Raw genomic sequence first — 22,205 nt, forward strand, 5'->3', positions numbered from 1 at the left:
GCGGTCCAATCAAATCACGCCGACCCCTACCGGACGAGTCGGAATCGTAATGAAATATGACATGGCGCAAAGGCGGCTGACGCTAATCGGTCCTGACGCGCCATCAGATGGCGGTGACCCCGCGAACCTGTTTGACAAGTGAGACGAGCGGCGGGAACGGGATACCACGCGAGACGGGAAGGAGACGTGAAAAGCAAAAACGGATGGCGGCGACTGGATGTGTGAATTCTTGGGCTGACATGTCGATATTTGAGATTTAATGTATGACCAGTTTCAACTTGTTGGCTTCCATTGACGAGTGGTTAACTCAGGACATCACGATGTGACCCAAAATCAACTAGAGGTGATCCGGAACTGCCCCCAAAGTCAACAGCCAATGACCTTTCTTAAAATGGCTCAAAATCAACCGAAAGTGTGACGTCAACCAATAGGAATTGAAGCACATATGCCCCAAAATCAACAGGTTGTGACCAGAAATGACAAAGGAAGTGGTCCAGAAATGCCCCAAAATCAAGTTACCCGTAAATTTCCCCACATCAACATTACTTGACCCAAAATCAACAGGAAGTGACCCAGATATGCCCCAAAATCCACAAGAAGTGACCCAGAAATGCTGCAAAGTCAAAGAACCAGAATCCGAAAATCAACAGAGTAAACATGGAATGCCTTAAAATCAACAGAACTTAAACGGAAATTGCCTCCATTTTTTTTCAGGAAGTGATGTGTAAATGCCCCAAAGTCAACAGCCAATTACCTTTCTTAAAAATGCTCAAAACCAACCGAAAGTGTGACGTCAACCAATCGGAATTGAAGCAAAAATGCCCCAAAATCAACAGGTTGTGACCAGAAATTCCAACGGAAGTGGTCCAGAAATGCCCCAAAATCAAATAGTCTGTGACACCAAATGGATAAAATTTAACTGGAAATTACCCGTAAATTTCCCCACATCAACCTAAAAATCAATATGAAGTGACATACAGGGAGTGACCCAAAATCAACAGGAAGCGACCCAAATATGCCCCAAAATCCACAAGAAGTGACCCAGAAGAAGCTGCAAAGTCAAAGGACCAGAATCCGAAAATCAACAGAGACTAAAGGCTGAATGCCTTAGAATCAACAGAACTTAAACGAAATTGCCTCATTTTTTTTTTCAGGAAGTGATGTCTACATGCCCTAAACTCAATAGTCAGCGACCAATAGGAGTTTATTGACCAGAAAGAACATCTCCAGAAGAAACAATACAACAAGTACTCGGGAAAAATGATGTCAATAGATTGCAGAACAAGTTACAGTGGTACCTCAACATACGAGTGCCCCGACATACGAGCAATTTGAGATACGAGTAAAATTTTGAGCAGATATTTCTCTTGAGATATGAGACAAATTTTGATATACGAACAGACAGCAGACGCGAGAGGCTGCTCATAAGAACATCATGGACACTGTCTTTCTCGTCGCAACTCCCTCTTTGTAATGTCTCTGCGAGCACTGGGCGGAGCGTTGCATTTTTTCAGTGTTTTTTTTTTTTCCGTTAGTCAGCGCAAATGGCGGAGCGATCGCTAATACGAGAGGAGTATATACTACAACTCGTTGGCAAGTGATCATGCGTTAGCCTATTGTGGGGACATTTGCGTGCATCATTTTCGGAATATTTTGAAGGGAAGACACAAGCAAACAACCCTCGATAGGTTGCATCTGAAAGTCAGGGTGGAGGCGGGGCAAATAGAGCCAACCAGCGAGAAGAAAGGTATCAAAATGTCAAAAAAAATTAGAAATCCGTTAGTTTTAGTACTATTAATCACATTTTAGTAACCACTAGTTATTTGTTACTTTGTTAATAGATGGCGAATTAGAAAATTGACATACGAGCTCAGTCTCGGAACGCATTAAGCTCGTATGTCGAGGTACCACTGTACTTCGCTTCTTGTATTTCTTCTTCTATGTACTCTGTATTTTATCGTTTACAGTCCCATGTGTCCGTCACTGGTCAGTCTTGACACCACTGAAGGTACTCGTTTGTGTGAAGACATTCTTAATTGTCAATGGAGGAACTGTTTGGTGTTTTTCTCGACGGAAGAAAAACACACAATTGCAAAGTTTTTCGTCATCCATTTTTAAAAATGTAGTGTATGTTTGCTGGTAAGCGAAGGGATGGACTGGAGCATTGCGAACCCGGACATTTCCCTCAACATCATTGCATTCAAACACGGCCTTGTGTGAAAAAAACTCGGGCCACGGGGGCCAAGCGTTACCATAGCCGGCCGGCCGGCACCATAAGGGAAGCGGCAAAACAAAGGTATAGAGTAGCTGTAAGCGGACGCCTGGCGTTCGTCACCCTTTGCTGCACTGCTGCCAGGACGGCCTTTGTGGTGCCTTTGACATGATCGCGTGGCAGAAGATCAGTTCTGGCTTTAATTAAACCCGATTTGACGGATGGTGTTGTCGAACAGGACGCTCCGCGCTCCACGTAAAGTGGGACTTGAGTAACGCTATAAGCGAGACCATTTGTAAATGAGTGGAGGGGGGATAAAGGATGAGATAAAGGGGGCCCGACCGACTTTGTCTCGTTGCTTTTTGGGAAGCTGGTAGTGTCCGAAGTAATGGAGACGTGAGTGGGGATTGAAGTGGACTTGAATGCTGAAGTCCTACAACGGGTGGGAAAGTGCATACTAGTGTTTAGGTAGATTTGTTCAAAAGTGGTTTAAAAAAAGGGGCTTCGTTCTGTAAAAATGGACCGTCTGGGACGAAATTAATTCGCAACAAAGTCAGAAAAATCTCATTTAGTAGAATTGATTATCCTGCGACCTGGAGAGTGATACAGTGGTATCTCGACATATGAGAAATTCGAGATACGAGTAAAATTTCGGGGAAATATTTATCTTGAGATACGAGACAAATTTTGATATACGAGCATACAGTGGACGCGAGAGGCCGCTCATAAGAACATCATGGCCACTGTCTTTCCCGTTGCAACTCCTTCGTGTAATGTTTCTATGAGCACTGGGCTGAGCGTTGCAATTTTTCCAGTGTTTTTTTTCCCGTTAGTCAGTGCGAATGGCGGAGCGATCGCTAATGCGAGAGGAGTATATACTACTTCTCGTTGGCAAGTAATCGTGCGTTATCCTATTGTGAGGACATTTGTCTGCATTATTTTGGGAATATTTTGAAGGGAAGACAAAAGCAAACAACCCTCGATAGGTTGCATCTGAAAGTCAGGGTGGAGGTGGGGCAAATAGACCCAACCCGGGAGAAAAAAGGTAAGTTTAGTGTTAGGTTAGATTAAATTTATTTTTTTGTGTGTCTGCATCATAATCCAAGTTCATTTAAATTGGTTTGTTATGTTACGAGCGCGTTGCCGTGCAAAAAGTCCCTCCCTCTCTCTGTCCATCTCTCCCTTCCGCAAAATATGTCTAATTTCAGTTCAATTAAACACATTTTAGTTCAATTAAACACATTTTAGTTCTATTAAACACATTTTAGTTCTATTAAACACATTTTAGTTCTATTAAACACATTTTAGTCCTATTAAACACATTTAGTTCTATTAAACACTATATATATAGTATTAAACTACTAGTTATTTGATACTTTATTAATAGATGGCGAATTAGATCAAATAAAAATGCTTTTCCAATCCAATATCCTGTTTTTGGTGTTTTTTCAGAGGGTTGGAACGAATTAAATTGTTTTTAGTTCATTTCAATGGGAAACGTTGGTTTGAGTTACGAGAAAATCAACATACGAGCTCAGTCCCGGAACGAATTAAGCTCATATCTCGAGGTACCACTGTACTATTTCTTCTTGAATCAGAAGTCAATGAAATCATCCCAGCACCAATAATTCTTGATCTTTTTATACCTCGCCACCTTTCCTGATTTAACTTTAGATAACTTATTATCCACCTCTGCATCCATCCTCCATATTGCATTTCTGACAGCCTGATTTTTTTTTTGCTCATTTCAGCAGGCAAATCTATTTTCACAGCCGATCTTTATGGATTACCACTATAACTTTTACATGATAGAGTTGCCACATTACGTAATCGGGTTGTGTCCCGGCGGCTGGCAAGTTCAGACCTCCTAACAATAATCCAATCATAAAAAACAGGGGGAAAAATACAGCTAATGAGCCATTAGCCACAGTCAATATCATCTCCAGAAGGCCTTGACTGCACAGGCAAAGCTACAGAGGGAGGATTTGAAACGTGCCAAAATCAAAAAAAGACATACTGGAGCGCTCCCCAATCAATGATATTTTCTCGCCGAGTCCCACGCCAACTGTCTCTTCATCTGTTTCCCTCCGACGCAAAGTGCGTTGCAATGCGGCGACTGTTACGGCCCAGAGACGCCGCGTTTAATTAAAACGTTACAGTGGCTCGCAGTGCGGAAGCCAAGTTCTCCCAGTCCAACTTGACCCATATCGTATAATATCAGCGAATTCTGCAGTACAGCGATACCTTGAGATACGAGCTTAATGCGTTCCGGGACTGAGCTCGTATGTCGATTTTCTCGTAACTCAAACGAACGTTTCCAATAGAAATGAACTAAAAACAAATTTCTTTGTTCCAACCCTCTGAAAAAACACTCAAAACAGGGTATTGGATTGGAAAAAACATTTTTATTTGTTCTAATTCGCCATCTAGTAACAAAGTAACAAACAACTAGTGGTTTAAGAGTGTACTAAAATGTGTTTAATATTACTAAAATTTGACGGATTTTGCGGAGAGGGGAGAGACGGACAGAGAGAGAGGGCGGGATTTTTGGCATGGCAACGTGCTCGTAACATAACATAAACAAATTTAAATGATCTATGATTACAAAACAGACACACTCAAAATAAGTTTAATCTAACCTTACACTGAACTTAATTCTAATTTTGTTTTAAATTTGGATACCTTTCCCGGGTTGGCTCTATTTGCCCCGCCTCCAGCCTGACTTTCAGATGCAACCTATCGAGGGTTTTTTGCTTTTTTATTCCCTTCAAAATATTCCCAAAATGATGCACACAAATGTCCTCACAATAGAATAACGCACGACCACATGCCAACGAGAAGTAGCATATACTCCTCTCGTATTAGCGATTGCTCCGCCATTCGCACTGACTAACGGGAAAAAAAAAACACTGAGAAAAATGCAACGCTCCGCCCAGTGCTCACAGAGACATTACAAAGAGGGAGTTGCGACCAGAAAGACAGTGGCCATGATATTCTTACGAGCAGCCTCTCGCGTCTGCTGTCTGCTCGTATATCAAAATTTGTCTCATATCTCAAGATAAATATCTGCCCAAAATTTTACTCGTATCTCAAATTGCTCGTATGTCGGGGCACTCGTATGTCAAGGTACTACTGTATGTTTTTTCCTACAACCCTGCTTTTTCAGTGCAGGAAAACTCATTTAATTCCATAAGCAGTTCAAGAGGTGAATGAACAAAATGAGCCGACTTAAAAAAAAATTTTTTTTCAAATAAATTACCCAAAATATTCACTTTCCGTATATATAGGGTTAAAGTTCTGAAGTGTCAACATTGGAAAATCTATGCACTTACTTAGGAGATGACTAAAACAGCTTCCACTGTATACGTACAGTCCAGTTATGCATTAACCAAAGCAACCAATACAAACATAAGCAGACACGCACAATGGAGACACAGTACATATAAATGATTTATCCCGCGGCAATCTAACTCCGGTTGCCCTTGACATTTTTTACATGTTTTCACAAAAGGGCAATGGATGAGGTCTGCGGTCACCCGCATTCAAAGCAGGAAAACTAGCACTGGTTTTGTGGATACACACTTGGACAAACGGGGAACATAAAAGCTGATGAACACCCTCCGCTACGATCCGTCAAAGATGGCACCCGTCGGAGTACAATGGCGAGGGACGCGCACAATGGCGAGGGATGTTTACGGCGGACAATCCCATTTCCTTCCAACAATTATGAGGGAAATTGAATCTCAGGAAATGTTGCTTTTCTCATCCATTAGACCAAACAATAACACAAGTCATCCCTAAAGGTTTACACACACATAAAAAAAACAACAACAAAAAAACATGAGTCATCAAAGAGACAGAGGTCAAGTAGTATTGTCGACCTTTGACCCATAATTCTGGTGTGATCACCTTTTTCTTATTAAATATAAGACAAGAGGATAGCAAGTCAAATTTAAAGCTTGCTTTAAAGAATATTAAATTAATTTCAATACTGGTGAGAACTCAAACATGCTTGTGTTTAAAAATGGAATAATTGCTGTTTTTTTTTTTAATTTAGGGGCAAAACCATTTTGTTTGTCTCTTTTTATCGATTATATTTGTCTTATTATTAAACCCTTATTGTAGGCATATATCATTTAAAAAAAAGTACATTATCATATTTTATACATATATTTTATACCAAAGAAATAATGTTTATTGTTTTAGTTTACATTTCTTATTTATAATGATTATTTATGTTGCTATCTTATATTTTATATTGTTACTGCATTCTAAATATTTTTCAGTTTTTGTTATTGTTTTAGCTTTCTTTGATAACAACAGTTGACAATCCTAATGTTATTTGTTATAATAATAAAATGTTATAGGCTGTTTTAGATGATACACAAAGTAAAAACATAATTTATCATGTTTTTTTATCAAACATATAGCATGTTGTAGATTTTCAAAATATAATTGGATTCCAAGTAATAAATCCCGTTATTGTTAATTTTACTGAAGTACTGATTTCTATCGATTTAAAAAAAATGAGTTTACTCTTTTCCCCCAAATATCCATAAAAGTTACTTTTTGCAGTAATACTGGATTTGGGATTCTATTGGAGATTTTATTTTAGGCTTTTATACAGTTAATTTTTAAAATGTAATAAATCCTGTTATTGTTAATTTTACTAGAGTACTGGTTTCTATCCATTTTTTATGTTTTTAATTAGTTCTTTCCCCCCAAATTTTCAATAAAAATCACCTTTTGCAGTCATACTGGATTCTGGATTGTATCGGAGATTTGATTCCTTGCTTTTACACATTTGAACCTGGCGAACAAGGCGCTCACCTTGAGAAAGAAAAATGACAATGCGTCAAATTTTGCTCCCTTTTTCCCGCGAAAAGTATCTGGCGGCGAGATAAATGACCACTCTGCCGCCGAGCATGACAGCCTACACAAAGATGATATTGAATTGATTTCAGAAATGTTGCCGGACTGACTGTTTGATGTATGCCGCATGACGTGAATCATAAAAATTCTATTAAAAAACTCTTGAATGGCTGACACCGGAATATTATTTGTGATGATTAATTTGACACGGTCATTACAATGGGAGTCGTTTCAGCTGGAGATTGCTTTTTTGCTCCCTGTTGACTCCCCTGGCTATTTTTCCACTCCGAGTCTTTCCGAGCTGCGTTTGCTGTCGTTGCATTCAAATATGTCGACTATTTTTATTAGCTTTGTTTTTGCGACAAATCAAGTCATACGAAATTGGCAGAGTTTTTTTTTAGCTGTTTTGGTATTTGAAATACCTCAATGGAAGGTTTACAGGGTTACATAAGACGGCTAAACACCTGAAAGAAGGACCGTATTTTGCTGTTTAATATACCCGGGTATATTAAACGGCAGGGGTATATTTAATGGCCCACAAACGGGAAGGCACGATCCACTATGCACTCTTTATGCCGTGACGGGCTGCATCAATGTTTTGCAGACTAAAACTACTGACTGCTGAATAAAGTCTGACTTGGTATTTTAATGAACTTAAGTATCTATAATTATGCCCCCATGAACACCATACAAATCTTGCCAAAAAAGCCGAGTTGCTGTTTAATATTCCCGTGTATATTAAACGGCAGGGGTATATTAAATGGCGCTCAAACGGGAGGCTCAAAATTTCTGGATTGATTCTTCTCGAGAAAACAGTCGCAGCTGAGAAAAACTTTCCCGATTTTGACAGTCAAAAATCTTTACTGAAATAGTCAACACTGGTGCGAACATTGTTCGGGTTAGTTCAGGTTTGGTCGATTTTGTTATGCTTTTTTTCCCCGAGTGATTGCCCATTGTATTGACCTGTCCTTTCTCCGCCCCTTTGTATGCCCACTTGCTCCCTCTTGTGTTACTCAGGTGTTCTTAATTGTAATCAATCTGTGTCTATCTATTTAAACCCGTGTGTTACCCAGGTGTTCTTAATTGTTATCAATCCATGTCTGTCTATTTAAACCCGTGTGTTACCCAGATGTTCTTAATTGTAATCAATCCCTGTCTGACTATTTAAACCCTGTGTGTTTTTGAGTTCTTGTCTTACTTGTTTACTCTATGCCAAGTTTCCACGCCATGTTCCATGTTCCTCGTTCCTCGTTTTCCCATGTCTTCAATCAGGTTTTGTGATTTGATTTCTAAGTCCTTGTTATTTTGATTCCTGCCTTAAGTATTAAAGTTTTGTTAGAGCAACTCCACGTCCTTGTCAACGTGATTGCTTCCCGGCTTTTGGGTCCAAGCACAACGTCGCCAAGACGTGACATTCGTGTAGTTTGTCGCGTTGTCCTTCTTTGAGTTCGACCAGAAACAGAGTCACTTGGCAATTCTTTCTATTTTCAAAATGGATTAAAGTGTTTTATACACATGCTGTTAATCGGCTTTAAAGCGAGCAATTATTCCCAATGCATCTGTTTGGAAAATCGTCCATGGAGATATAATAATTGTTTTGGTAATCTTGGGTGAGACGATGTAGCATTGTTAACTTGATAAATGCTGGAATATCATGCTTGTTAAAAACGGATGGAGCAGTGTTTGTCTCTGTTGCATGAAAACTGGAAACATTCCAAAACTGGGTGTCAAAGTGGGATTTCATATTGTATAGTGCTTAAGGTTGGGATTCAGGTTGAAAACTTGTAGAGTTAGTCCATTGAAGACGCTAATTGTGTCAATGGAGTGTAAGTAGTTGCCCTGGGATTGGCTGGCGACCAGTCAATTTCAACTTCACTTCCCATCTGTCCATTTACAGTCACTCACCCAGAAACCTGTCTTGGTCTTTCTCAGAACTACACAGCTCAGACCGGTGGTGGTAACGGCAGTAATGGCGGAGGAGCGGGAGGTGGCGGAGGCAGTGGCGGTGGTGGCGGCGGCGGGACAGGTAGTGGCAACGGAGACGAAGACTACGAGATCCCGCCCATCACTCCGCCCAACCACCCGGAGCCTCCTTTGCTCCACCTGATGGAGCACGACTCCACGGGTTACCTGTGCCACTCGCTGTCGCACAACGGCCTCATCAACCCTTATTCCTACCCGGAATTGCCCACCCTTATGATGTCCAACATGCTAACGCAAGACGGCCAGTTAGTTTCCGGACAGATGCCATCGGTAAGTAGACTTTATGATAACGATGTTTCCCAACCAAAATGTCCCACAATCATTTATCGGAAAGAATCCGTAAGTAGTGTTCAAATGATTGGGCCAGATTGGTCTCTGAGAAATGACCAAATTTCTTTGTGTGTCAAATATGAGGAAACTTGACACTTCAGGTTTTTTTCGGGTTATTGGTTTAAAGTTGTTTCATATTATTCCATCCTGTACCCTCTTTAGAAATAACAACATGCTAATGAAAAAAAAAAAAATATATATATATATATATATATATATATATATATATATATATATGTTTATACATATATATATATACACGTATATACCTATATATGTACATATACATGTATATGGTATGTGTATATATATATATAGGTATATACGTATATACATATATATGTATGTGTATGTATGTGTATATATATATATATATATATATATATATATATATATATATATATATATATATATATATATATATATATATACACATACATACATATACATACACACATATATACACATATACATATATACACATATACACATACACATTTTCACATTTTCACATATACACATACATATTTTCACATATACACATATACACGTATATACATATACATATTGGACAAAGAGAGATAGACATCAAGGTCAAGCAGAACATATTGGAGCATTTGTCACAAGCAGAGGAGATAAAAGACCAAACAACAGTCAGCATATGGCTTGATATACATCTGATATATAACTACAATATTGTATCTTATGTGGAATATCGGTAAGTAGCCCCCCCCGAGGGAAATTGAATTCATGTTATTTATCTTTATACACAATTTTGGTCATGACCTTGAGCATTGACATAGCTTGATCAGCCACTCAGGTTATTTTATAACACCATACGCCCACTATAGTGACACAATTGTCGGTTTGACGTAGACATCTTACAGTCACTTTTCTAGGGACTATTCAAAGGCAAACGTAAAAAAATAAAAGAAGTTGATGTTTAGCATGATTCTTGTTTGAAGCTAGTAGCGAAAACAGACAATTATTATTTTTTTTCAATATTGTTTTCTATTTTTATTCAACTGTAAAAATGGGAAAATGTCAGAAATAGATATTGCAATATGATATCAGATGGAATTCGACGTCATTACGCTAATTTAGAAAAAAATGCATTTTCAGCGTGGAAGGGAAGTGTAACGATTTTAATAACTTTCCACAAAAGTAATATTGCCACTCCCAAATTAATCCCCTCCAGTTCGAATTTCGTGAGCACGCCTATTAATAATGTACATACAACAAATAAATAAATAGCAAGTCTCTAGCAGCTAAGATTGACTTTATGTTTGGGATTACCGTTTAATTTGAACCAGTAAGTTTATCAATTGTAATAAAATATCCGTTTTTTGTTTAGTGTGTTTGCAAAATGTGCCTGATAAGCAAAATTTTAGCGAGGCAATATCCAACGTGGCGATAATGCATAAGCTGTTTCCTGCATTTGTCATTTTAATATTTGGTTCCAACCACCGATGAGTAGCATTTTTAGATGTGAATTAAAATGAAAAGAAGCCACATCTGACAGCCTTTTATATATATATATATATTTTAGAATAAATAAGCTTCTCCAGCTTTCCTCAGCGCACACATTTTTATTTTATTTTTTTCTTGACGCTCTCAAGCTCGGCTGCCGAAAAAATATAAAAAAGCTTTAAATCAAATAGTCTTCTTTCTGCCTGGCAAAGCTACCAAAGCGTAGCAGAGCAAGGTTCATTTGTGCAGGGAAGGAATTTCTATTAAATCGCCGCCTCACCGTGACACACTCTGTCGAACGGAGTAATTAAGCAAACGGCAAAGTTCAAACTCAAGACGCTGTCGATACCGATTGCTAGACGGACGCTAACTAGGGTTAATTCCTAAATTTGGGGCCCCTCCAAAATGAGATCGTTACATTTTTGCGGAGTTGGATGTTGTGCAGTGTCCCTCCATGTGTGTGTACCGTATTTTCACGACTATACGCCGCATCGTATTTTTAGCCGCAGTGTCAGTAACGAGTGCTATTTCTGTATTTTACACACACAAAGGACGCACCGTTTTTATAGACGCAGCCAGGAATGGCAAAACATACACCAGCTTAAACATACACGCTACACTCACACACTAAAATCACGTTTTTAAAAAGGCAACGGAAGCAAAACTGAGTTCGGTTGTACTTTATTTAGCCATTTTACAATGTACTCACGTCATCATCACCCACAAATCCATCAAAGTCCTCATTTTCTGTGTCCGAATTGAACAATTGTCCAAATGAGTCATCGAAAACGCTGAGTTTTATACGTTCGTCCAGGCGGCCACAATCCATTCGCACATAGTAGCTAGCGTAACTATTCCAGCGCTGCCTTCCACGCTTTGTAAAGCTGTGTTGATGTCGAAGTCCAGGCCACAATCCATTGGGTGTATTGACAGAAGAACTATATATCCCAGCAGTCACTGCGCAGTACTTTTTCTAAGGGGAAAATAGTAGAGTCGGGGGCTGCTTGCCGTAGTTGTGAGAGCTGTAGAGGATGGTGTACCCTATCGACTGATTTGTTTTATTTTATCATGATAACAGTTTTAGTATTGGTCCTTATATAAGGCGCACTGGATTATAAGGCGCCCTGTCTATTTTGGAGAAAATTTAAGACTTATGTGCGCCTTATAGTCGTGAAAATACGGTGTGTTTGTGTGTATGTGTGTGTAGACTATAAACAATATCTCTGTTGTTGAAATGGATCGACGGACGCAAACTAGGGTTAATTCCTAAATTTGGGGCCATTTTCAAAATGAGATTGTTACATTTTTGTGGAGTTGGATGTTGCGCAGTGTCCCTCCATGTGGAGGTGTGTGTGTATATTTGTGTGTATGTGTGTGTAGACCATAAACAATATCTCTGCTGTTGAAATGGATCCACTACATCTGGAGGTCAGGGGCTTATATTCAATCTTGTGCACGTTGAAAAAAAAAATCCATTAGGGTTCATCTTTCCTGCATCAGCCATTCTATTGTGGTGCTGCAGTGAGATCTGTTTTCATCAGGCAGATTCAATACGTGAGCTGGGCAATGAAAAGAAGAGTGCAATAGACTTGGATGGAGGGAGTGGAGATGGAAGGGTAGCTGAAAAAAAAAGAAAAAAAAAGAGAAGAAGAAATTGCAAAGAAGTGACTCTTTCGAAATGAGCATATGCCGATTTCATCATTGTGCATTTTCGAGGTAATTCACTTCAGCGAAATAACATTGGGCTCGGTATGCTTGGCGCACCGGGGTGATGAGTGTTTCGTCGCAGGTGCTTGCATAAAAGCGGAAAAGCAAATGGGCTAATTATGTGGAGGAACGGCTGGCGAAACGAAAGTAGAACTATTGCGGCGATAGGTAAACATTCTGGGAGCTATTAGGAATGCGGAAAAAGAGGAGAGTGGAGTTTGATGAAATAAACGGAGTTTAGATTGAGTTTTCGTATGTTTTTTGGAGGGTTCGTTTAGGATGGGGTTTGAATCATTGGCGGCCAGCGAGAGGTTGGCCGTGAATGATCGTAGTCGGAATGGATTGGCAATGGCGTTCGTTGGGAAAATCGAATGGATAAGACCTGGGGATTGGTGGACATTCTCTTGCAATTGCTGAGGAATTTGTATTCCAATAGGGTGTAAAGATCAGGTTTTTTTCAAATGTGTTCCTTTCTTTAGGAGTCAACAACTTCAGTTTTACTTGCGCTATGTGGAATTGATTTATTCCTCTCTTTTCTTGTTACGAAAATGCGTGGAATTTTCGGTAGTTTTATTTTTGGGAACGTTTATTCATGTAAGAGAGACTATTCAAACGGAATTGGTTTGCAGCCTTAGTTTGTGTGCTCGATGGGGCTGTCAAAAATAAGCATTTGATTCAATTGAATTGAAGGCTTTTATTGGCATTATACAAGTAGAATGAGATTTTGAGCTTTCACAAAGTAGTGCACAAATAACATCAACAAACAGACAAATAAGTCGTCGATAAATAAATAGTCCGAGTGAGATCAGCAGAGCGGCGCAGCCTTGTTCTGTCGAAAGTCCAGGATGAGTTCTATGGTTTTGGAGACGTTCAATGCCAAGTTGTTGAAAGTGCACCACTCGCTAAGTCTATGGACTCAACAACAAACAAACAAACACATAGATAATCAATATGTAGTAATGTTAAGTAAATAATCAATAAATTGTCATGGATAAATAAGTTGTCAACATAATAAATAAGTATTATGAGACCTTGAGTTAAATGTGGTTACAGCTCTTGGGAAAAAACTGTCCTTGAATCTGTTTGTCTTGGCTGTTATGGCCTGTAGGGCCTTCCATGTTTCATTATCTTTGGCTAAAGCCCAACCCTGCCCACTTGCTAAGGGAACATCCTTACCATATGAAGCTAGGGGGTATTTTTGTTCTTAAAAAAATAATTAAAAATAAATAAATAAAAAAGAAATAAGTATATATCTATTTATCTTTTAATTTATTTTTTATTTATTTTATTTCATTTTTTATTCATTTTATTTATTTATTTTTCATTTTATTTATTTTTTAAAGAATAAAAAAAAAGTTTTTTTAAATAGTGGCAGTTTTTGGCCCGCTATCACAAAACGTAAGTCTGATTAAAAAATAAGTCCACATACAATTCACATATTGAAATGCTATGCTCAAGACTAAAAAAGGATTTACGAACACCATGTATATGTTGCATCTTGTACCGTTACTTACATGTTTTCTGTGTTCTTTCAATGCTAATCCAGCCACGTCTCACCTGGAATTGGTCCAAAATTTGGCACCTGACGGCAGCGTCATATTGCATTCTCTGTTGCATCTCCAGGACTAACCAACTCCCTGCTAAACAAAACCAATATGGCGTCCGTCCAAGCGCCCCATCGGCGACGCTCTGCTACACTCGGCGAGTCCTCTCTTTCTATGCGCCGCTGTCATAGCATCTCCAGATTCCAAAACACATTAGACATTTAATAGCCGTGCTCAGGTTGCACTGATCTTATCAATGCAGCCAAGCGAAGTTGCTCATCTCGGCCTCACTCATTGAGTGCTTTCACTTTTTTTTGTCTACTATTTCTGTCTCCCAAGACAACAACAGTCCATATACTACGTCCTCACATCTCTACAGTTGTGCATAAACTCGCCATTTTTTTTTTTTTTTGGGAGCTGGAGTGTTTCATTTTCTATTAAGCGATATTGAAAAAGAAGCCGGCGAAATTTAAACGACCTCGGCCTCTTTTGCTCAATGGCGCGTGAGATATTAGCGCTCGTCAGTGGGCCTCCAGCGTGCTCGTTTGAATACGGAGCAGATGATGAATGTATAATCATACCGAGAGACGTCCGCGCATAGCATGCTACATATTAACAGACGTGTGGTCCATGCAGTGTTTTTGAGCTCATGGCTGTGAAGGCGTGTTGCTTCCATTTTTCTTTTTACTCGCAGTTTAACATTAACAGTTCTATTCACCATTGATCTATTTTCTCTTGTCCTGATTAGGAACAGCTAATTTTGAGAGTAGCATTCACAATGGAATGGTTGCCATTCAGGCATTTTTTTCTCCTTGTTTTTTCTTTTTATTGACACCTGTAAAACACAAACACATACCTGGCAACTTAGGCCAATTCTCTGCTTATTAATGATTGCAATTCCCCTTATTAAGTGATTAAAAAAACCCTTACAAATGCAATGTGACACGTATTTACTCACATAGGGCGCATGTAAAAGTCTAAAATTTTCTCCAAGTGGACGGCTTTCTGATACGCTATATTTGTATAGTGAAAAGGGTGGAAGTGACTGACAGGCGTGTGCATATCATGCTTAAAGAATGACAATATTAGCAGTCGACGATGATGTTTTCGTCTACTACCAGTGACCGAGACGATCCGAACTAGACCGGAAATGGGAAAAACGGGATCTGTTTGGCGTAAAACGAGATCTGTTTGGCGTAAAACGAGATCAGTTTGACGTAAAACGAGATCTGTTTGACGTAAAACGAGATCTGTTTGACGTAAAACAAGATCTGTTTGACTTAAAACGAGATCTGTTTCACGTAAAACAAGATCTGTTTGACGTAAAATGAGATCAGTTTTACGTAAAACGAGATCTTTTTGACATAAAACCAGACCTGTTTTACGTAAAACCAGATCTGTTTTACGTCAAAACAGATCTGTTTTACGTAAAACGAGATCTGTTTGACGTAAAACAAAATCTGTTTCACGTAAAACGAGATCTGTTTGACGTTAAACGAGATCTGTTTGACGTAAAACGAGATCTGTTTCACGTAAAACAAGATCTGTTTGACGTAAAAGGAGATCTGTTTTACATAAAACGAGATTTGTTTTACGTAAAACTTACTTTAAAAAATCCTATACAAAAGTTGTTATATGGAAATAATCAAAAAAACGTACAAAATATGGGAAAAACGTATAAGTTGACAGGTATGCGAATCTGAAGACAACGCGTGAACTCAAAAACTTTGAACATCATAAAGGTGAGGTAGATAAGCAAATTGTTAACAATAATTCACTTTCTATGGAGGCTTTTAATGTGACATTACCCAAATAACAGACCGACATATTAACCGTCATCCAAAGACATGTAAATAGTACTTATATCAAACTATACTTTTACAACATTCTTAAAAAGTTAATCCTTTTCAGCAGTTATCGACTCTTCATTTCCTCAAACGTCCTTAAAGCCAAAATACCTTATTTCATAGTATTATTTTGAAACAAAAATGCCTACCTTCTACTTACTAATTTTGGAAAATACCAATACACCAGCACATCACGTCGTGAGGCTAAACTAGTTAAATATAAATATATATAAAATAAATTTACCAACCTACAGCAACCCAACGTTTTTGTTTTGTAATTTTTGTCATTCAAACATGAGAAATCGGTTTATAACAGAGGTCACATTAACCCATCTTGATTGTCACTTTAAATTGCCCCCATGCGTTTCATTTTGTTTTTTATTTTTGGGGTTCTTTTTTTCCTGGAGAGCCATGAATTGCTCCTGGCAGGTGTGTTGGCGGCTCAGCTGAGCCGGCGTGAATGAAATATGAGCGCCGATGTCAAGTCAACGTGTCAGAGACGAGGTGCAGTGAATTAATGAGAGGTGGAAAAAAAATAGCAGAGGTGTGTTTTTAAGCATTTTTCTTTCACTATCAACATTTCCGCAAACAAGAAATATGCCGAATTGCCGATAAAGAGAGAATTGCATGTGACTTTTCCAATTTCCCACTACAATATTACTTGATGGACTTTTGGCTCTTTGAGTCTCCCTTTTTTTTTCTTTGGACTCCTTTTCCTTTTTAAATGAGAAAAGGGGTGATGGGGCGGGGGGGAGCTTCTTTGAAGTCATTTGGTGTCGGGGATTAGAGAGCATGTGCAGAAAAATGATGGCCGACGTCTGGTGCTTTCTCTTCTCAAAAATGGGCCTCGACGACACGGTAGAAGTTTATTTATTTTTATTCCAATGTTGATTAGTCACGTGGAATGACCAAAGTCATTGGTATGTACGGTCATGTACGTTTGAAAAGGGTACAAATAGTTGCAATGTTGTTTTGTCGTTTTTGTGTATTGTGGTAATATGGCACTATATATACACGTGTTGTTGAAATCAATCTTAGCTTTTAGGTCTGACAGTTGTTTCAATCGCAATTTTGGGTGTGGAATTCAAATCTGGGTGCAGTTTTTTTTATACACAGTTTACCTTCTTACTATATGCTTGTTATACAATATATATATTGTACAACAGTATATCCTTTGTAAAAATATTAGGTTAGGTTAGAACTTCATTTCATCCCATATTTGGGAAATTTCTTGATGCGTATATATATATACATATACATATATATATATGTATATATATATATATATATATATATATATATATATATATATGTATATGTATATGTATATATATGTATATATATATATATATGTATATATATATATATATATATATATATATATATATATATCAAGAAATTTCCCAAATATGGGATGAAATAAAGTATGTGTACATGTGTATATGTATATATATGTATATGTGTATATACATATATATATGTATATGTATGTGCGTATATATACATATATATATACATATACATACATATATATACATATATAGATAGATAGATGGATAGATATATATATGTATATATATGTATATGTATGTATATGTGTATATATATATATATATATATATGTGTGTTAAATAAGCTTTTTTTGTCAAGGTTGTTTCTTAAAAATTTCAATGTATGCTAATATATATATATATATATATATATATATATATATATATATATATATATATAGTATAACAAGGACAGTGCAGTATTTTTTGGGGGGGAAAACAGCAATCTTATAGTTCATAAAAATGGAGATCTGTTTTGAATTATGGAACCAAATATTCATTTAAAGCACCTGTCAAACTGAAATCAACAATTTTGTTAGTTTCAATTTAATCATATTCTTCGATTTAAGTTTATCTGCAATATCCCTTACTTTGTAAATCCATACTGCATTTACAGTTTGCTGGCTATAAAACATTTGATTGCCTTTTGTCCCAGTTAATATTTCACAATCTATATTATCGCACTTAATCATAAATGTATTGTTTATTTTAACCTCCCCCCATAAATGAAGCATCAACATCCAAACGGAGCGATTGTACACGGCCAGAAAGCTTCCCCAGATTTATGTAACACATTCATGTTTTCCACTTCCTCATTTTAGTGCCACGCTGGTAAAGCCTGGCTAATAAAAGGCTCCTATTAATATGTCCTGTTGCCTAGCGACGGCAGGCAGCGAGTAATAGCATTCTGTGGAAAAATAGATGACCGATAAGGAAGAATTCAATTCTTTTCTCATCTCCCGGGAGAAAGTGGCTTATATTTTTTCTTCTTCTTGCCTGCTGTCTGATATGAAACTGTAGTTGTACATTAAGCAAGCGCCGTTATTTTCCTTTCTCACCATTTGAAAGGCTTATTTATTGCCGCCTAGGTTGGCAGCTCATCGTTTTTTCTCCGTTATAAAAGTCAATTAATGTCTTAAGGCAATCAGAGGATATGGACCCTGACTTCATTTCTCCCGTTTTAATCAGAAATTCTAAAGAAGCCGTATCGAATGACTCGGGAGGAAAAGCCAACTTTGGAATTGCATTTCATTCACGTCGCAGGTGCCGTTGGAAATGATTTTGACCTGTGTACAAAACAGGCCTTTAAAAATTGGAATTGCCACTCAAAAAGATCCCCATCGCAATAACGTTGCTTATATGGAGCGTAGAAAACTCTCCGGCTAGATAATTCGTGGAAACGCAATCCGAAAAACAAGAACGATGAGCCGCCCCACACCTGTTGTTGGCTCTCGCCATCGTCGCCATCTTTCTTTGGGTGGCGCAGATGTGATCGACGGCGGCACTCAAGTGAAGAAGAAACGAAGCGGGCGTTATGAAGCCAGATACATGGCGCCGATAAGACGTCTCATATTGGAGTCCACCAGGGGCCCCTGCTGCGCGTTATCGTGCCATGAAATCATGTCTATATTACACTGTGGCCTATCGCCTCATTCTGCTTTCATCGGTGAGAATATTCTGCCCCCGATGGCGGTCAATAGTCGGCCCGAGTCATTTCACTCTGAAATGAGCACCCCGAAAACCACCAACCCGTTGCGGCTAGCTCCCGCAACCCCCTACTGTGGTACAATACCGCCATTTCTGGTCCATGCTCAAAAGTCTGACATGATTTACGTCACCGAAATCCGCATTCGAGCGATTGCACGAACCAGCGTTGCTCTAAAAATTAAAAATTTTTACACAAAAGGCATCACTTAACTTGTGATAGTTTTTTGAATGAAAGTTTCTCAGACTTATTCATAAGTCAGCGTACGCTACGACATCTTTTTCACCCTATTCCGACTTTTAAAAATGACTTGGGTGTCAGAATGCTTTCGTGATTACCGTATTTTTTGGCGTATACGCCGTATTTGTCGCTAAAAAAAAATGATGACTGAATCAAGGGTACAGCTTATATGCACACAAATTAGACTTGACATGCACAAAACGCCATAATGCAAGACAATGCGGCCGATACGGTCATTTATTTCAAAATATAGAAAAGATAAACAGATAAAACGCTCAAATTAATTTTGACGTCTATGAATGAAATTCAAGAAAAAAACGTATCTTGCATAAAACGTAAAAAATATTTGTTGTACTTATTAAAACCATGAATATGGAGATGAAAATTGTGAATCAGGGGGCGTCTTATACAAGAGAAATTGTAAAATTCAACGATTTTAAGGCCATTTTAAGGGTGCGGCTTATACGCGGGGGCGGCTAATTAGCGAGAGAACACGATAGATAAAAATTTATGAACTTTGTTTCTGATATTTACTTTTGATTCATTGTTCATTTTTAAAAAAAGATTTTAAGGGTGCGGCTTATATGCGGAAGCGGCTAATATGCGAGAAAACACAATAGATAAAAATTGATGAACTTTGTTTCTGATATTTACTTTTCATTCATTATTTTTTAAAGATTTTAAGGGTGCGGCTTATACGCGGATGCGGCTAATATGCGAGAAAATACAGTAATAAAGATTATTTGACCAAATAGTCAGACCACATGTGAATTTGAAAAAAAAAAAAAAACAATTCTCGTATACGATTGCACGTGTCCAAAACAAGGCAAGAATGCATGGCATCGTCCCTTCTGCTTACATATAAGCTTTAAAATGCACTTTTCTTTGATTTCTTGTTTTCTCGTCATTATTTCCAGATCTATGCTCACTTCTACTGTATTCTATTATATTTGAGGGGCGATTGGGGGTGCGCCAAACTCAAAGTACGTTTGACACGGCAGTCAGGAGCCTCATTAGCCGAGCATCCTTTTTGTTGCCGTCTGCTTGTCAGGGATGCTGCGTCCTCCTCATAACTGTCATGTCAGGCGAGGGAGGCATTCTCCCTGGGAGGCTCCCCGCCTTTTACAGGGTGAGTGCCAAGACACACCTGGGCCGGGGGAGCATCTGGAGGCTGGCTGGGTGGGGGGGCTTGCTGTATACCGCCAATGAGAAAGAGAAATGATTGAAGGAGAGGGGAGATAAATAAAAGCTAAGGAGATTCTGACATAAGCTGTAATGAGCATCATGGTGGATAGCGCTGAGGGGGACATCATGACATTACTACCTGCCTTGTTGTCATGTCGCCCTGAGCGCTTTTGGTTTTTTCGCCTGCCAAGGTTGGTTGGAAACACCCACTGGGAGACATATAGCACATCAGTCATTGTCTTTAAAGGAGGCTTATTATGCATTTTTAGATTTTAAAACTGTTCTGCGGCATTATGAGAAACCAGATATGCATTTTCAGTGCTTTACTCACTACACAAAACATGGCTTGTCCATTACTAGAGGTGTAATAATACATCAAAATGCAAAATTGTCTTTTTGGTATGTCGCTAAAGATTTTTATTCTAATGTCTAGAATGGTCAAAGCAGTTTCTGACCAAGCAATTGGAATTATACTTTAAGGTCAAGTTACTATGAAGTAATTTTGTATTAAAAGGAGAAAGAAAGAACAATAAAAAAATTGGTGTCAGTGCAACGCTAAAATTGACCAACAGCCCTTAAATCGAATTGACTGTAATAATGGCAAATATTAAACTCCAATGAATTTATATGATAGTGAATTCGGCTCAAATTGATGTTTTACCTAGATCAAAATGCAGCTAATACTGTCCAAAAAATCCAAATTAAAAAAATCATTCCATTATTGATGTCGGAATTTGTGCCAAAATGTAAACAAAACATTTGTGGTTGGTTGTGCTTGGCAGTGGAAATAATAATTTTAGCTATTAACATTTTCTTGGTGATGAAACACAACATAAATACAAGCATCAGCCTCCTGTGCAAAAAAAACAACACAACAAACACAGCATGGCTATCATTGCATGCGCCGGTTTAAAAAAATAAACAATATAACGACAACAACAAAAAATAGCAGCATTTGGGAGTCTGGCACTTCTTTAAAGCCAGCCGTCGTCTTCTACAAAATGTTGGCATGTTATCTAGCTGGCTCACTACGGTTATGTCAAGGTCCATTTCGGCTAGTTGGAAATATAGTTGGACTAAATTCATTCTTCTTCTTTTTTTTTGCTCGTTTGTGAAATATTTTTCTTTGCCTGCCAATACGATACAAGTGATCACAGTTGAACATGAATACAATAAGTCTTTGATTATTTGTTCGTGGCTGTTGAATTGAACTGCTGTTCCCGTCCAAATGAGGCCAACAATGCAGGAATTAAAACCGTTTGCGTATAGCGCTAAGTGAGCAAAAGTAATGGGACAGCTGGCCAACCAATGAGGATGGCTAAATTTTCCTGATTCATGCAGAAAAGTCCTTCATTTAAATGCCTTGTCTCAAACCGTCTTGAGTAGAGGACTTAGACTTAAAGCTGGCCAACCAATGAGGATGCTACATTTTTCTGATGTATGCAGAACAGTCCTTCATTTAAATGCCTTGCCTAGAACCGTCTTGAGTAGAGGACTTAGACCTACAGCTGGCCAACCAATGAAGATGCTACATTTCAGTGATTTATGCAGAACAGTCCTTCATTTAAATGCCTTGTCTAGCACCATCTTGAGTAGAGGACTTAGACTTACACCTGGCCAACCAATGAAGATGCTACATTTTACTAATTCATGCAGGACATTCCTTCATTTAATGCCTTGTCTAGAACCGTCTTGAGTAGAGGACTTGGACCTACAGCTGGCCAACCAATGAAGATGCTACATTTTACTAATTTATGCAGAACAGTTCTTTATTTAAAT

The 22,205-nt window shown here is 38.3% G+C and overlaps 1 protein-coding gene across 3 annotated transcripts in view; it reads left to right on the forward strand.

Moving 5' to 3' along the window:
- The window catches only part of tox2 (TOX high mobility group box family member 2), a 134,528-nt gene that overhangs the window by 90,562 nt on the left and 21,761 nt on the right, over positions 1 to 22,205 (forward strand). For all 3 annotated transcript variants that reach the window (XM_077603000.1, XM_077602999.1, XM_077603001.1), the window contains one exon: positions 9,017 to 9,337. In XM_077603000.1, coding sequence (XP_077459126.1) covers positions 9,017 to 9,337 — 321 coding nt within the window. The remainder of the gene's footprint in view (positions 1 to 9,016; positions 9,338 to 22,205) is intronic.

This window comes from Stigmatopora argus, chromosome 6 (assembly GCF_051989625.1).
Source record: "Stigmatopora argus isolate UIUO_Sarg chromosome 6, RoL_Sarg_1.0, whole genome shotgun sequence".
In the NCBI taxonomy this organism is placed as follows: Eukaryota; Metazoa; Chordata; class Actinopteri; order Syngnathiformes; family Syngnathidae; genus Stigmatopora; species Stigmatopora argus.